At 42.4% G+C, this 18358-nt stretch overlaps 1 protein-coding gene across 1 annotated transcript in view; it reads right to left on the bottom strand.

The window, feature by feature from the left end:
- Positions 1-17707, bottom strand: part of nphs1 (NPHS1 adhesion molecule, nephrin) — a 37221-nt gene extending 19514 nt beyond the window's left edge. Inside the window, 6 exon segments of the mRNA XM_069656991.1 lie at positions 779-882; positions 3274-3355; positions 4076-4198; positions 9455-9577; positions 13491-13685; positions 17629-17707. Of these exon segments, the coding sequence (XP_069513092.1) occupies positions 779-882; positions 3274-3355; positions 4076-4198; positions 9455-9577; positions 13491-13685; positions 17629-17692 (691 nt within the window). The 5' untranslated portion in view covers positions 17693-17707.
- Between the last annotated feature and the right edge of the window lie 651 nt (positions 17708-18358).

Here is an 18358-nt window from a genome sequence, read left to right as displayed (position 1 = left end):
AGGCAGCAAGTGTGTCAACTCACCTTTGTGCGCCGCAGAAACAGTTTTATTATATAATGTCACGCGGTTTGTGATAATAACATGAAAGAGAAAGGCAACAGAAAGTGCCTCGCCTCCTGCCTCAGTGGATTCTAAATTTAATTTGAGCTGATGAGCACAAAAGTTGCCGGCTTAGTTTTGCAGGATTCATCATTATTAACTGTGGTGGCCTTAGCTCGCTGTATTAGTTATTATAATATCGCTAAAAAATTCAGTACTTGAAGCCTCGCAGATGGTGATAATCCATCTCTGTTGGTCTAACAAAGGGTATGTTTTCTTTAACATTGGGAAAATAAGACTTGGGGTGCAAATTATTTTAAGATTACTGAATAAAACAATAAAAGGGAGCTAAACTAATTCAGATTTACCAAGAGTTGGTGTAGGATTTTATCAGCCACCCACCACTGTGGACTCTGCTTTGTGGTTTTACAGTAAGAAAACAGCGTCCTTCTTTAGTCATATCAATCTCAGCCCACCAGGGTCAGCCTTGTGAACTGGAGGCAGTCACACTCGTGTTGTCTTCAAGTAGGTGTGAGTTTGCCTTCAGGTTGAATGTTTCTCCTTGGACCGCTAACACAGACTGAGTACATAAGACCGGATACCCTTGGGCCTCCTCAAGGTTTGGTTCCTGTGTGGTTGAGTGTGTTTGTACGCAATAGTGTTTTTTTTTCCTTCTTTTTAAACAGACGGGGTGTTGACTATCACCCCGGTGTGTTTACAGACAGGTTGAGACACTCACAGTACACGCTCATGGTCACTGTGGTCTCCACGGGCCGGAAAAGGGCGAGGTTCTTTGCGTGACATGCCAGCTGCCTCCCGTTGTCTGAGCTCAGAGCGGTGACCCTTTGAGAGGAAACAGACAGACAGAAGAAATTAGAAGGATAAAAGACATGAGACACATACAGTGCTGAAGTTAACACATCACATAATGGTTGTTCTTGGCCAGTGCTGGAAAAAGGAGTGACATCATTTACTTTCTTACATGTTGAAGTACTACATTAAGTAATTTAAGTACTGATGAAGAAATATGTTTACTATAGTAGTTTGTCAAGTAAATTTGGTGATACTAAAATTATACATACAGTGCCAAAAGGTGGTGTCTCCATTTGATTGGTGGTTAAGTACTACAGAGAGTGACACATTTGACATGCTTCTCTTACAGTAGTCAACAACACAGACTTCTCCTCAGTAACCAGTTGGCGCAGATTATGCTACATAGCTAGTTTATGCTAGGTATGTTTGACTGCTCGTGTATGAAAAGTAAATATAGCGTTGGAGACTTGGCATTGTATTGTCATTATAATACTGTAGAATAAAGTTACAGTGTGGAGATCTCTATTTCATATTCACATGCTGGCCATTTTCCTCTGTCATGTTCAGGTCGATAAGCTGAAATGCTGATATAATTTTGTACTGCAGGGCTCCAGTTATTACTGGTTTAAACATAGATTCTGAAAAAAGGTTATCATTTTATTGCTTCAACATAAAATAAGATAGAACTTTATTAATCCAGAAGGAAATTATGGTGCCAGATAGGTCTAAAAATACAGCATCAAAAGTGAAAACATTGATCAGTAACTGAGAATACAATGGAAAGCGATATTTGATAACTCATTAGCCACCCTCAGGCAACAGTTATTGGAAGCGTTCAACCACGTCCTAGCTAACATTACTATTAGCTAAAAATGTTTGCCATTCTTATATTCTATCACATTAATAAACAGGAATGTTAGCATTTAACCACTTCCTAGCTAGCATTATCATTAGCTACAAATGTACGGCATTCTTATCATATTCTATAGCATTAATAAGCAGTAATGTTAGCAAACAACCACTTCCTAGCTAAGATTAGCATTAGCTACAAATTGACACCATTCTTAACATATTCTATAACATTTATAAGCAGTAATTTTAGCTTCCGAGCTAACTGTTAGCTAGGAAGTGGTTGAATGCTAATATTTGCTGTTTTCTGACAGTAGCTTTTTGCTTATAAGACAAGTTGTTTGACCTTGAAATATGTCCCGATGTCCGATGGGATTTTCGATATCTATTGTCCTTTTAGTTATATTTCTATAAAATGAAGTTATACATCTAAAAGAATTTAAACTTCCCCACCCTGAGCAAGATGACAGAGCAAAATCGCCACCTTGTGAATAGGGTCAATTCTCTGTCAACTCTCTGAGCTATTCGGCTAACGTGGCGCTCCTGCTAAGTTGACTCCTCTCAATCTAGACACCCATGTTTTAAAAGGGGTCACAAGCCAATTCGATTGGACGAGTAGCTAGTAAGTATATTACAACTGTCACATAACTGTAGTTCAGGAAAAAAGTGCAATATTTGCCTGTGAAATGTGGTGGAGTAGAAGTATCAAGTAGCATAAAATGGGAGCTCTTTCATTTTGTATGGATTTTGGCAGCCCGAGGACAAGGTAGTACATCGTATGTCTTTGCTGATGCTGTACTGTATATGTTTGTATATTCTCTAAAGAGAAATCTTTGTAGGTCATATAGAGGTATAGTATGAAATTGAGTAGGTTTAAGTACAAGAACCTCAAATTCTCACTGTATTGAATTACTTGAGTTAATACCCTTCCAGTTGCCTTCCACCCCTGTGTCTGACAATTTGCTGGAGCCATGTGACGATAGTGCAAAAAATGTATTTTGTGATGTACACAGAAAGATCCACTAGTCCCTGCAATGTAGTAAATTTATTCTGAGCCTTTCAGTTTGTCTCCTATATCAAATTACAGCACAATGTCAACCGTAACAATCACACACGGCCCACTGCTGTGTACGCTCAGTGTGAATATGAGGAAGAAGCATCAATATTGCTTAAGACCTTGGCTGCTCTGCAATAGAGCTGAACAATGTTGCAGCTCCTCAGTACCAATGTTATCTCAGGATATGACAAGGGGTTATTATCTTTGACACAGTGGAGACAAGCAGGATTAAAGTAATCTATGGCCCTGTTTAATGTATAGGCACCTGGCAAACCGGCGAGGATCCGATCGGTCTCGCTACTGGAATGTAATTTTGTGCATTTGACAGAAGCTAATTCAATCGCACAGTGCCAAGTAACAGTTCGCTGTGTGCTGAAATTCATTGTACTCACTAAGACAGAGGGAGAAAATAAGAGCTGGGGTGAAAACAAGGGAAACAAGTAACAAAGACAGACTTGGAGAGATTGAGCTGGTTGGGTGAGGAGAATGAGTCTGGCAGGCGGGCGAACACATACGTTACTTCGGCATGCGTGTTCAGGAGCTTATCCTTTGAGCCAGACACGGTGAAAGACTCTGCACCTGTCAGCTCGACTCCGTCTGAAAGACACAATGGGGGGAAGCACACAAAAAGGGAGAATACTGTGTGTAAAAGTGTTCACGTGAGACAGAAACATCAGTGTTATTCTCGTGTTGAATGGTAAATACAGGAGTATGATAAATATGTGTATGTTGGGATGTGTTTCTGTGGGTGGGAAAGTCAAAGTATTAACCCAACCTGTCTTAAAATAAAACGAGTGTTGTGATTACATATGAGCAAAACAAAACTATGATGCACATTTTAACAAGAACAACATACTGTATATCTCAGACCTCAGCTCAAACCTGGAGACAGTACACCATCTCTCCCTCTCTGTATTTCTCAGACACATACAGTATAATAGGTGTGACTGGGCAGCAGCAGGCAGAAACACAGAAAATGAGGAAAGTGCAGTTTGTTTTTGTAAACCACTTGGAAGTTGTGATGCATTCACTGTACATGCAATTGTAAAGTCGGTGGAAATTGGAAATTCAAATGCTCAGGCTATTTCCTCCCACACAGAGTCTGCTCATTTCAACTCTGCCGCTCGAAGACTATGAAATAAGAAATCTTTACTCAACTTGCATTTCATCGTCTGCAATGTTTTCATGTTTTAATATGCAGGTTGTGACCTATGGAGATCCCAGAATGTGGAATATCAAAAAGGCTGCTGCCCTTTGCATCCAGCCTGTCAGGCTGGCCATCTCTGTCACATTGAGTACAGTTGAAGAGTGACTCACCTTTATAAAGTGTGACTTCAGCTTCGGGCTTTGCGTCAGGGGCGACACAGGTGACGGTGTACTTTTCCCCTGCCACCCAAGGTGTTGCCATGTCCACCTGAAAGTACGGCCTGGAAGGAGGAACTGAGAAGAAAAACAACAGCTCAGCTTTCATATTAATCACAGCTTATATCCATCAAACTAATTTGGGGTTAGTGGAAGCAGCCGCTATCACAGATGGATATTAGCTTATACAATGATATGATAATAGGCGCCCGTAACATTTGGGAGTGACTGGAACGTCACGCTGTCAGCTTTTGAGTGATTTACAACAGCGAGGTTTGATGTTCTGTTGAGTTAGAATACAAATTGTGGACAAGAAGAGAATGCAGAGATGAAATAGTGATGAAACCGATCCAGTGCTAATCTATCATAGCAAACACCAAACACTTTCTCTTCTCAGATCAGCCCCAAGCTAAATATGTGCTTTCTGGACTGATCAAAGCCGTCTTCACTTCTCCACTGTTCTACTCCACAATCCTTTTATCTGACCATAAATAGGAATTCCAGAAAAAACAACACAGCTTTTAACACAAGGGACTGAAAACTGTTTGGCAGTAACTGGAGAAATCTGTCACCAACTAATCATCAAAGAGATGTCTGAGCCACTCTTTACGTAGACTATCGGTTCAATCATGTACACACACAACAGAAACCTGATGGTGTATTGTGCCAGCTTTTAGCAGGTGAGTGAGCCCAAAGAATCAGAAACTATGGTTACCGCTCAGGTTGTTTTTCTTTCATCAAAGATCAAGTGCAAAGGCTGCCTGAGCTCGGAGACAGAACGGGGAGCTGCAAAGTACAGGATGGATACATGTTTGAGCGAGACATGAAAGACTCTGGCAGAGAAGAAAAGAGATCTGGCAAGAATGGAATGTGAGTGTGAGACAGGCTGCAGAGGGGAGCAGGGGCAGGAAGATATGTGCTGCTGAATTCTGAGATAAATCCACTGCTAATGTGTGGGTAAACAGCTGGACCACAAGCAGCCAAGGCAGCCAGCCGTGCAGCTCCTCTCCATCTCCTTGGCACAAAACAAACACTCCCTGGCCACTAGGAGGAGCTGTTGCTGTGTGCAGAGTCGCCCATTGGCTCCAGTCTGCTATTGAGACAGATGAGATGTGGCTGCAGCTTCAAACTGATTTAAAAGAAGCAATTGAATCTGTGTGGACTGTGATGGGTTACCCAGAGCACTGCAGAGGCGCGCGCTGCAATAATGAGATGCATTTGTTTGTTTTTTCCCCCACTCTTCCCTGAGAAGATGACTGGGCCATGCATCTATTGACAGCCCCTGCACTCTCAATCTACTCGGGCCCGCACGACTCACAGAGACGCGCCACTTGTTGTGCTCGGGGAGCGTCTGGCAGCCTAACAAATCCTAAAATAAGAATAATGATATGTTCGCAAATGAGGAAGGCAGGTATCTAATTTTTCCCTCGCTCGCTCATGCTGGCCTGTTCCTTTTATCTCTCGTTCACTCCATCATCCCTCTCCAGCACCCCTCCTCCCCACCACGCTATCCTCCTTGACCACTGCAGTTAAACTGCAGAAGTGCGGGGGGGGGGGTGTGTTCCAGCTTATACTTGGAATTACAACCTGCCATCCATCACATCTGCAAACCACGTGACCCAATCAGCCCAGTCAGGATAAACTTAGACATTTCTACAAATGTGAACAACAACAAAACACACATTCTATTCAATTTACCAGACATGCACTCAGAGCAAAGAACAGACAGCAAACAAGCTGTTCCCTTAATTAACTCTTTCTCCCCCTTCTTTGTCTACTTGGCTGTCGGCTTTTTTCATTTTGCCTCCCTATCTCTCTCTGTTTCTCTCTGCTTTCGAGCCCTATCTCCCTTATTAAGGTACATATAGGAACACAAAAATAGACAGGCATGCAAGGACTTGCTCCTGCCATTCAGACGGGAAACAGTGAGCCGCAAAATTCGATTCATTAGACAAATACAGACGGATGAATGGATAAGGCAGATAAGAAGCAGATTAGCAGACACACATCAATATGCATAAGCAGCTCTTTCCACCCATCTTTCCTTCTCATTCACATACAGATGCGCACACTCTCCTTTCTTCTTTGCACACAAACACCCAGAGATAAACTCAAGTCTATACAGTGCATGCAGATTTTGCACGCACACCAACACAGGCGAGCGAATGTGCAGACGAGCGACATTCATCTCTCAAAAACAGGCGCCAGTGTGAGCGCAAGTCCAACATGTGATACCAAGCTGATGCTGTGGAAATTATCTGAGAAGGCCCAGAGGATATAAGAGTCCTTAAAAAGCCTATTATGCTGAATTAAGAAAATAATGGAGACCAGAAGATCAGACACCAGCAGACACAACTCATTGATTTAATCTTTACTATATTGGAGCCGCACAAACATGCGAGGAACTACTTTACACTCTAAAACACACACTACCTCACGCACACGCGTACACACTGCAGGTCTCAGGTGTGTGATCTCTGGCGATGAAAGCCGCTGAAAGAGTTCTCTTTTGTCAGCTTTCCCTTCCTCTTTGTCGCCCTCTTCCCGCCTGCGTCTCCTCTCTCCTGGGGGAGACGTGGCGCAACACCCCCCTCATCCCCCCCACCTGCCGACACACTAACACTCCTTAACCCATAACCACTGTCTCTCTTTTGTTTTGAGTCCATTATATAAGAGTTAAACTCCTATATGCGCAGAGACAGAATATTACATCTGTCCCTTTAGTGTCTCCTTTAACTATTTAGCGGAGCCTTTGCTAACTGTAAGGACTGTCACATCCGCCTGGCACTGTAATACACACACCGTCTCACCGCTGTTAACACATTGTCCTCTGATGGGGTTATAGCTTGGGCAACTGTCAGAACTTTTCCTGAACGAAGATGAATAAAGTCGCCATGTTCCACGTTGCTTGTGCCCCCATTTATAAGTTGTTCCATTATTCATAACAGGGAATCACAAAATGAAGGCTCATTATATACTCTTCAAGTGCTAAACTCATTAGCTACCACAAAAACCTCACCAGAGCTCTGGTTCCTAAAATGTCCTCTAACCTCCAACCAACGCTGATAATAAGCTTACACACATGGGCACACGCACGCACACACCTATCTCTGCGAGAGCCGGCTGAATGAGTAACGGAGGCTAAAACCAGAACACATCAAATCACTGTTTTGAGCGGTAGCAGGAGGCATCTGTACGGGCATGCGCTGCAGTGAGGGAGAGACTTGTTCATTAATAGGATTAAATGCTAAGGCTAATGGTATAAACCGAGACACAGGATGTGTCAGGTATGTGACGGGCACAGTGCGGGGTAAGTTTGAGCAGAGGAGGGGGCTTCAGCAGAGAGAGTAGAGGTTGTTATTGTCATGGATTACTCACTGCCACTTGATCTGCCTATTGCAGTAATCCCCTATCTAAGCTCCGCAGGAAGGCAAAAACACACAGGAGTTATGTTGCGCCAATGGAAATGTCTTGAAAACATCTCTTTGTAAGCCCATGGATGGGGCTTATTGACATTTTTGCCTCCATCCCCGCTACTCACCGCCCGTGGTGATCCATCTTGAATTAGCCAGTCATGATAGCACTCCCTCTGACCCGAGAATCCAATTATTTGACCGGCAATCTCTGTTTTGTTTTCACATTCCTCCCCTCTCCCCCTACTGTATCTGCTCATAAAGAGTTTATAGTGTTTTGATTTGATGCAGGGCTTGATGGGATGTGGCCATGGTTGAGTGGCCAGGGGTGTGGGGCCTTGGGAGCTGTAGTTCAGTGATGGAGAAGTCCGCAGGGAACTCATCAGAGACACTGCTCTTGAAAAGGATGCACGGTTTCCATTCCCAGTTCAGCACTAACAGGAGATTGAATTCATCAGCTCGTTATAAAGCCCCAGATTAGTCACATATTTTGAATCAGTTGGGTTGGTGGGCTGGAACAAATGACCCTTTAGGACCAAGGATTGTAGAGTGCTTTCTTTTTCTTAAAGAAGCGGCTTCCAGTCTTTGCCCTTTGCAACAGTACAGCTGCAACTGTCCATCTTCAGCAGACAACAGCTGGGAAGTGTTCCCAAGACGCAGAACAAACACACCAGCTGAGAGGATTCAGATCTGAGCATGTCAGGAACACGGGGCAGCAGTCGGTTTCAGTCATGGCAAATACCACTACCAGCGATCCCCGACGCAACACGAGCAGAATTCCCACACATTTTGACCTTTTCCACAAAGCCGAAAGCAATTGAGTTGACTTTGTGTATGTGGGCGCACATGCGGTCGGCATTGTAGAGGTAATAAATGTGGGAGTCGAGCCTGCTGTGGCTGCAGGTGTAGGCCTGCTGTAGGACATGAGACCGCTGCAGTATAGAGGAGAACATTCAAAAGGAGACGTCAGCGGGTCTACGCTTCCTCCTATCCTGCACCACCCGCCATCCCTCGCACCGCCTCATTGATGTCAGAAAAACCTGCTTTCTTCCCAGAGGAGAGTCTGGCCGCTAGAATCACCACGCCAACCCCCCCCCCCCTTCCTCTCTATGGTGACCAAAGAGAAAGCCTGAAAGCGAGGGAGGCAGAGAGGGGGGAAATTGTGCAATGGAGAGAATGGGGAGGGGGGTGTAAGTAAATGAAGTGCGCCTGGAGAAGAAAGGTTCTTTTAGAGTCCTTTCCTTTGCCACATATGGGCTCGCTCCCACAAGCAAGAAGGAAGGGGAGAGAGAGATACCGGGTGCAACAGAGTGACAACAGGTGGTCTAATGTAGTCGCACAATTACATCTATTCCAGCATGTCTGAGTAGGAACTTTTCAATCACTTCTGTTATAATTTATTCCTGTGCAAGGGAGAGACATGGATCACCCCGAGGCTGCCAGGGAATCCAGGCTCTGCTGATACTTTATATTGTGCAGCTGCTGGTTAAAGCCTTAGACCTACTGGAACATGCGGTGATGACATAGTTCCTGTAAAAGAAATAAATACTGTTTGAAAAGTTGGAAAAATTGTGACTTTCTTCACGGTTTACACATGCTTGGAATATGATTTGAGCTTGAAGAGAACCGCTGAGCTCCACTGTAACAAGGACACTTTGAATTTAGTTGCTAAATTGAAGTGTGCGCTGATTCAAATGCAAATGCTTTCTCTTAAGCAAATTACAGCTCTTTATCAATAGGAATGAATATTTAACAGCTCTTTATATGCTGATTACCGGTCAGGAGGTTGTGTATGTTACTGGAGTACTGAGGATGCTCACTGTGCCTTGTTACATACATCGTTTTGCAACTCGGACAAAAAGCACACATGTTTATAAGCCCCGACATCCCGTCTGTATGCACACTCTGAGTTTCTGCTCACTTAGCACGTTGACCCAGGCCGTGCTGGAAACGATGGCTAGGCTGCTCTCAGACCGGCCCGCTTGACATTCGTAGAGGGCGTCATCCTCCAGCTGGGCCTTCTCGATCTGAAGATGATGCTGCCCTGGAATAGAGAGAGAGGAAGGAATAATTATTTCTGTGACACATTATGCTGTAATAAGGATGTGCTCAGTAAATACATGTAAATAATTACCAAGAAGAGGCTTTCATTTAGTTTTCCTGTCACAGCCCACTGAGTATAACTCTCGCTGTTCAGAGTTGCTGCATGTATATCGATAAGTACCTCCTGCAGGCCCTATTTCTTCTGTGTTGATTTCAGAGTGTCTGAATTAGAGGCAATTTTCAACTTGGGAAATGGGAAAATTAACAATAAAAGCAATTTGTACAATGGCTCTCTGGCATTTCAATTCAATACGGTAATAAACTCTACGAGTTACGTTCTGGTGTTTGATTTGATAATAAATAGACTATTTTTGTATTTGTGTAAAATGGAAACATCTCACTTGCTGAGCACCTCCTGCTGCAGGCATTTTCATTGACATGCAAGTGGTTGTGTATCGTCCTCGCAGAGACATTATATTTGAGAATGAATTTCCACTATGGTAAATGAAATGCAATCCCAGATTCACAACACCGACTGAATAAACTGTCTATTAATTGACGCCAGGCCGAGTCCTTCCCTCTGTGTCTCCCTTCTGATAGTCTGGCATGCCAACAGGGCTTGATTCGTTTGATGCACTGCCATAACCTGTGGGGATTAGATGATGTTCAGTGTTGGTTCTCCAGCTCCTGATTCTCTGGCTCTCAGCCCACTAACGTGCAAAATTGTATCTTGGTCTGACAAGCACCCAGGCCTAAAAATGCACGTGTCAACTAAGCTGGCAAGATAATTAACACCAACCAGAAGCAATTTTCACATCTAAGTTATCATTGAGTGCAGGGAGAGAGAGACATTGAAGTTATTAATCATATTCCTCTTTCCTGAAATTACTCACAAATAGTGCAATCAAGCTGCACACAGTGTGTATTTATGGTAGGGGAGATGGTGGATGGCTGCTATGCGATTTGCTTCTTTGTCCATTACTCTGTATTTATTTCAGCTGGAGCCTTCAGCATTCTGAGATATAGTATATCTATATAGCCATTATGTCTGCAGCGGAGTATATTCTACACTGTGAATCTGCATTTTTTCACTGGTTCAGAACTGGAAGTGCATAATGTTACGTATTTCGGAAAGCATACGTCACTCCACTGTTCATATCCCTCCACTGGCTCCCAGTCGCCGCTAGCATTCAAATTCTGCTTACAAAACAGCAACCAAAACGGCTCCTGTCTACCTGAACGCCCGCATCCAGATCTACACTCCCTCCCGGCCACTACGCTCTGCCAATGAAAGGCACCTGGTAATCCCATCACAACAGGGCCCTGAGTCGCAAACTAGACTCTTCTCTTCAGTAGTCTCCTGGTGGTGGAATGAATTGCCGAACTTCATTTAGTCCACAGGGTCCCTTTCCACCTTTTAAGAGAAAGCTCAAACCCAGCTCTTTCATGAACACCTCCACACTTAAAGGAGCAGTTCGCCCCTGAATAAAGCCATTGTCAGTCAAAGCTGGTGTTCTCTGTAATCGATAGAAGCAATAATATTTGAAACTGGCGCCATAGCTGTGGAGAAAGTTGTACAAACAGCTTGTGGTTTTGCCCATTCTACATTCCTACAACACCCAGCGTGCATTGCGCCCCTCCCTCTGAAAGGAACGGCCCAGCGAGAGACACTGCACTTTTTCCCACTATAATGGCATTAGCTCCCCATAATACCATGATAGGACTGAGGCCGAAAATCTGCCAATCAATGATATCGATGCTATTGATGATGATGATACTGAGGATGTGGTTGATGCTGATTAGGATATTCATGGTGATGATGATTATATTGATCTTGTTGATGATGTTGATGATGATTAAAAAAGAAAAACACCCCGCTCACTGCCTGTTGCACCTGTGTCTGATCGCACTTGAAGCTGTTTGTTGGCATTTACTGACTTCGTTCCCTCCTGTCTCAGTCGTTGCTTGTGTTGTATAAACTCTCAGATGTACGGTACTTTGAAAAAAAACCTTTGCTAAGTGAAATTGTAACATTGTAACAATCTTTTTTGCAGTAATATTGTTCCTCTTGTATTTTTGTAATTTGAAAATCTGGCAGCATGATACTGAAGGTTTGAGACCATTCAAACAAAGGCCATTTATGCTTTCAGAAAACATTTCTATCAACATGTTTCTACTTTTATCATAGCAGGTACAACGTGATTGAATATAAAGTTTGCTCTATGAAGGCTTATATGTAGCGTATGATGTTGACAAAGTCAAATTATCACCATGATGTGACAGGTGTCAACGCTCTGACAGGTCTTTATCTCGTCTTTATCACGCTCTGCTCAGCATCACATACTTCAGGGCAAAGAATCTTTGAGAATAAGCGTCTTGTGATTGTGGATACACATTTAAAAATGTTAAATTTTAGTAAGCTAATATTAAAATGATTCAACACTTTGAGTGAATTTGATGCCATTTGAGCAGAAGTGTTGGTTCATAATTAAATTTTTGCTGATTGACTGGCTGCCTGCCATGTGCTAAATTAAATTACACCTTGTGGACCAATCATTGAAAATAAATAAAGAAAAACACACTTAATGCTTTGGTGCCTTGAGGAAGCTGTTTGATTCATTCTTCTGCCGGTTTGTCTTAAACACTGTTGCAACAAACAGTATGTAGAAATCAGCGCCGGCCTCTCCTGCGTGTGTGAACGTGTGATTTCAGGCTTTTTTAAGCATCAATAAACATCAGTGATGGTCACAATCAGTGAAAAGTGGTGGAGTATCAAGTGCAGTCAAAAGTCATCTTAAATGATTTGCTCTTTTCGTGCACTGTAAAGTGATTGCATACATCAGTGTGCAGTTTGTACTTTCTTTTCCTGGTCGAGTGTACCTGTGCTGATGGTTATTTTATTCATGAGTGCAGGTTTGAGTGTTCGGCAGCTTGTGTGTGTTTATTTCGTAAAGTTGTTCATGTAAAGAAACATTCCTTCTAACCCTGTAACTGCCGTCACGCTTCGTGTTATTTCCTCGCTGACAACATTTAAGTGTTTTTTACGTGGTGTTTATGTAAACTGTGCATTAGCAAGCCTGTGCATCGTGTGGGCACCTATGCATCTCTCTGGGTTTATGTGTCGCTGGTGGTCTCCCACACTGTGCAACAGTGAAGAGTGGCTCGTCTCGTTGCGGGCTGATCAGGAACAGATGCTCTTCTCTTACACGGGATTGCCTTCTAATTGGCTATTACTTTTTATAGACTGTGGTGCACATTCTGCAACACACTTTATTCCCTGCCACATTTCACTGATTTGCTGACACTCTGTTGCTTTAATTTTTTTTTTTTTTTGAGCATCTTTACATGTGAGTGACAGCGAGGGGGGATATGTGAGAGGCTGTTGACAATCACATCACTTCGTCGGCCCCAGATGCTCCCTGTATGGAGAGCGTGTGTGCCATAAGGTTTCCGTAGTGTCTGTGTTTTTTTTATTACGGCACTTTGAAGCCATAGCAACAACATCATCTCATTTACTTTTAGAATAGCCAACATGGAGCTGTATGTTTCCTGCTTCCTGAGTACTTTGTAATTACTGTTAACCGTGTGACCCGTGTGTCATCAGAAGAAGAAGAATAAAGAAGTTTATAGGAAAAATCTAACGTTGGCATGTTTTTGTCTTACTTTCTTTGATATAACATCAACTTTTCGTCATCTGTTCTACTTTCAACATATTCCAACCTACGCAGTGGCCTCACTTGACTTCGACAGGATTTATCTTTTTCCACTTAAATTGACAATTTCTAAAGTGAAGCTGTAGGCAATGTATGACAGCAAATCCTGGAAGGTGATCATTTTATGAAACATGTTCATTTAAGTCTCTCAGTCAAAGCCCAATAGGCCAAAGACCTTATTCCATGAGTGTCACTGTTTACCTCTCTTGGGGTTTCCAATCATGCTGTAGCGCGGAAAGCCTGGCAGGCTTCTCTGAGGTCCCAGGAGGAGGCCATCTTTCACCCACTGCACGGTCCCTGAGGCCCGCAGCACCTCACACCTCAACACAGCTGTGGCTCCCGTCCGCACGGTGAGGTTTCTGGGCTCAGACCTGAAGGCCTGCTGGGCCTGCGTGCCTGGAGACAAATAAAGAAAAAGTAAATGGAGGAAGGGTGTGATGGGATTTAATGTTAAGAGGTAGAGATGAACAAGGGATGAGTATGTCTTGGGAGGAAATAAAGGGAGTAGTGGGAGCATGATGTAAACATACACCACAGGGATTCAGTCGTGTGGTCTTTTGTCTGAGAGGGCACCCCATGGTGTCTGGCCACATTATTCATCCTGGCATATGTTTTATTGATGGGAAGCTGCAGTGATACGGCCCTGAAAATGAGTCAATAAAGTAATTACTGCGAATTAAATCCCCCCCTCGGCCATGCAGATATGGTATTGTGAGGAGGAAAAAACACGGGGTATCAGAGACCTCGTTCACCTGCGGTTTTTCTTCAATGTCGATGTCCCAGCAGCTAATTCCTCCTGGGAAGAGTAATGATTATCACTTTAATCCCCCTTGTTTGTCATAGGTGGGGTCGACCATGCTTTAACCAGGCTCTTAGGTGACATTCTGTGGTGCAGTGCTCTTGACTCAGGAAGGTAACCTTACAGCAGACCACCCCTGAGCCTCTAACACCGGGGCTAGGATTATATGATTATTATACATAGGGGTTTATGAATAAATTCAGTTCAAGGAGCCAAACGCAACCGACTGCATACTCCAATTAAAGCATAATATCTAAGCGAGGATCTCGTTTAAACAATGCCCCACAGAGAAGCCCGCCTGACTCCGCTAGGCTGTTTGAATCTTGACCTTCATTGAAGCAATGACCAAGTTGTTTGTGAAGTGCATGCTCTGTTGCGTCTGACAACATGAGTGAGAGGCAGAGCTCTCAGATCAAGGCTGAACCAGTCACCTCACGTCAAATATGAAGGGCAAGATTGGCCATTACAAAGGATGCATACAAACAACCAAACACAGCAGCACATTTGCATACAGTTTACATAAATGAATACCCAACAGTGATCTACAGCGGCTGCTCAAATGTAGGATCCTGAGATAAGGAAATATTAAATACCGTATCAAAAGCTAGTGATAAGGTTTACCGTCCTTAAACGAGAGTATGTCACCTTTAAATGAATAGATAACACAACTCAGAAGAAGTCAGAAGACGGGGTTTGAGCCTACTTAGCTAGTAGCATTTGGTGGCTACTGTTAGCTAATGTTAGCAAGGTTTAGATATTCTGTGTATGTTTGGTATTAAAAAGACAGTTTACTAACTTATGATCACAGCTTATGCTAATGTTAGCTTACATTTTAGCATGTCATACAGAAACATTTCCTCTTTTCTCTTCTAAAAGGAAGCTATTTCCTCTACAACAGACATGTTTGTTGCTTCCTGCTTGTGGTCCCATTCAGCTACTCTTCTTCTTCTCTCTGACTCAGGCTGCCAAATGATGATGTTAGTGTCTTTAAACTGACTGAGTCAGTTGAAATGAAGTGGAATCAATTTGCCATTACCATCAATGGTCACTGTCCTCCACTTTGCTACTTGTGACTAGGGATAGGGATAGATAATCGAGTACTCGAGTACTCGTTGTTGATGTCATTATTCGAGTACTGTTACACTACTCACGCACCCGTGCAGGCGTAGTTCTCAGCAAAAGTAGTTTAACTCAGTAACATGCACCGTGTCAGCCGTGACCAGGAAAAGATGCTTAACCAGATGCGCTTAAAGCACAAGGAGAAGCCAGCGGAGACAGACTACAGGCAGTCTCGCATCACGTCATTTGCTATCCCTGTTAGCACACGTCGTTGTGATGATACCAGAGCGGAGAAGATTAGCCTGATAATAACAAACATGGTGACTGGAGATATGCTCCCATTAAATGTTTTGGAGGGAGAAGGCTTCCGTGAGCTGATGGGGTTTGTTGAACCGGAGAACAAGCCGACATCACGTCGGACAACAGCTACGAGAGTGGGAAAAATGTGAGATACGTGTTGAGCAACACAGAACAGAAGTCCATACAGTCCGCTACCGCTGTGACGTTTGACAACGGAATGTAACAACAACGTTAATTGAGGGGTCTGTTAAGGTTGTTCAACGCTTTTGAAATTGCACTTGCTTTCTATTGTTGGCAATTTATTTACATAAATGTAAAAGTGTTAGTTAATGTTGTCTTACAGGGTTATAGCCTACTATTTCCGGGCGGGACGTCCGTGTCCGGCGTATGTTTTTTTTTTACTTTAAAAAATATATAATTTGCGAGTACTCGATTACTCGTTCATGAGGTAATTGGATTACTAGAATATTGAGAATACTGGAAATGCCCACCCCTACTTGTGACAAAGCTCTTCAGCTAAAGTTTGGTATTTATTCCTCTTTTTTTTGGTGTGTAAATCGCTAAACGGGAGGTTAAGTTAAGTTTTTGACCCATAAAATATTTGAATGAAAATATAAATTATATTTGAAAATAATACAAATTATTACAGATTTAAGGGAGGGAACGAAGCAGGCTTATTTGAATGAACTGACCGATACGATAAGTTAAAATAGAACTTTATTAATCCTGAAGGAAATTATAGAGCCAGATAGCTCCAAAAAATACAGTACAAATTAGAGAAATACAAAAAATAACTCAAATATTTAAGTGAAAATATAAAGTGTATGGGTTAATGCAAAATAGACAGTGCCTGATAGATAAACAATATTGCAACAGTTATTTACAGAAGTAGGCAGGAAGTAATGGTGGCAGTTAAATTTACAGTAGTATTAGGTAGGAAAGAACTTCTATTGAGCAACATTATGACTTTAAAGATGATTTAGAATGTAATGGTGCACAATAATTAAGAAAAGATTATATTGCCCCTGATACTGCACATACACAGTCTGACTTTTCACTGCAGAGGTGTAAGTAAAACACTAATGACTTACAGTTCCGTTTCAGCGCCCTACTTAGCAAAGCCAGTAAGCGGGCAGACACAATACCAGAGTGCTGGAACTGCCACACCTAAATGGAACGCGGCCATCATTAATTAATGTTATTAATTACACCTGCGTGATTTCCTGCAATGACCTGTCAAAATGTCTGCGCTGAAATATTGATTTCCATTCTTTATTCAAGAGCGGATTTCTACAGCGTCATATGTATGCAATAAGCTTCCCAAATGTTCTGTAGCTCCAGCCTGCACCTCACTCCAGCGTCTGTTTATGTCTGCTCAATCTTCCTCTCTTGTCTTAAAGTAGCAGAATATATGATTAAGATATAGAATCATTTTCTCCACTTTATTGTCACTTATAGCCGATGCACATAATACCCAGTAGCAGAGGTGAAATTAACTAGGTGTTATTTATTTTCTATATAAAGTCCTGAGGTGAAAGTAGGAGGGACATACCGTCAAGGATAACAAGCACAGCATCATACCGCTCACGTTGGAATGATTTACCTTGAGGGAAACTGCCAAACAACCCTGGTTAAAAGTCGCTATGGTGGCAAAGCAATACAACAGTTAAGGCAGTATTTGGATTAAGGTATTTACATAAAACACTAATACCCTCTTACAATTTATAAATAGTTTAAAGAAATCTTCCTTTGCACCTTTGGTTGTGTTTATAGGGGAAAACTATCCAACATAAAACAGTGAAAAAGATACAGCTGTTGTTTAATAATAATATTTACATACAGAGAAAGCTAAGAATGGTGGAGGGTAATAGTTAGCTGGGGGAAAAAAAGCTCATTGATGCTCCAGCAAACCTGCTTAAACCAGATTTCCTCATTATAAGATTAACAGGTCCTAACAAGATTAAGCAGGTTACTTTAACTGACTTCACATGCATCCCTGTAATCCTGTGTGACATGAGGAGCCTTACTCAGACCCAAAGTCACGACACACAAACAGCAGCCATTATCTTATAGTGGACATTTAAATAAGGCTTCAATAACCTCAAGCTTCCACATATATGGGACTTGAAAAGGGCACAGTTAGTGTAATGATAGCTCCATTGTGACATTTGATTCTCTTACCCAACATGAGACACAGAAAGGGTAGAGTTGAACGAGACACAATCCACGCTGACAAGGAGTCCATTTCACCGCTGACCTCTGACAATCCTGGAAAAGAAATCCATGAAATAAACAAGCATATATTCAACAGTCACTTAAATGATAAATAAAGCAGGAATGTGCCTTTAAAAAAGGCACTTGTATCAAGCAGTTTAGTGTGCTATAAGAAGCGTTCAGGATAAAATGAGTCCTTTCATGTTTTACGTTGTTGTTTATCTCCAAGGTTAGAAACACTGTAGCTTGTGTTTACGATGCTCTTTACTGTTCACTTCAGTCTCTCGATGCAAAGACTCACAAGCTTCTTACGAGAGTGTTTACCACACAGTTACAGCTGACTTTCAGATCAATGAATCAACCAATCAATCAATTGATCGGTCCAGCAATGAAAACATCACTTTAAAATCCACAAGGCATGTTAAAAGGTTTGATAAATGTCAGCCATCAGTATCACAAGACGCAGTATACAGACAGTGGCTTGTTGTGTTTAACGGAGGTTTATCTATTTTTTTCTCGTGATAAGTCATAAGGAGTGCAGACGTCTCAGAAGTCTACATTTTTATGTATGATTAGTTGCTATATGATGACTTCTGTAGCTTCTGTCAGTAACATCTAATGGCTGCGGCGAAAGCTTGACTCGCTTCAATGGTTTTTGATCAGTGTCAATTAAGGAGCACTGTCACAGCATCTCCTT

Source organism: Semicossyphus pulcher, unplaced genomic scaffold (assembly GCF_022749685.1).
Source record: "Semicossyphus pulcher isolate SPU_LCO1_2020_fin unplaced genomic scaffold, fSemPul1.0.p SCAF_9, whole genome shotgun sequence".
Taxonomy (NCBI): domain Eukaryota; kingdom Metazoa; phylum Chordata; class Actinopteri; order Labriformes; family Labridae; genus Semicossyphus; species Semicossyphus pulcher.
Note: the sequence above shows the minus strand (reverse complement) of the source record. Positions and strands in the feature narration are given on the sequence as shown.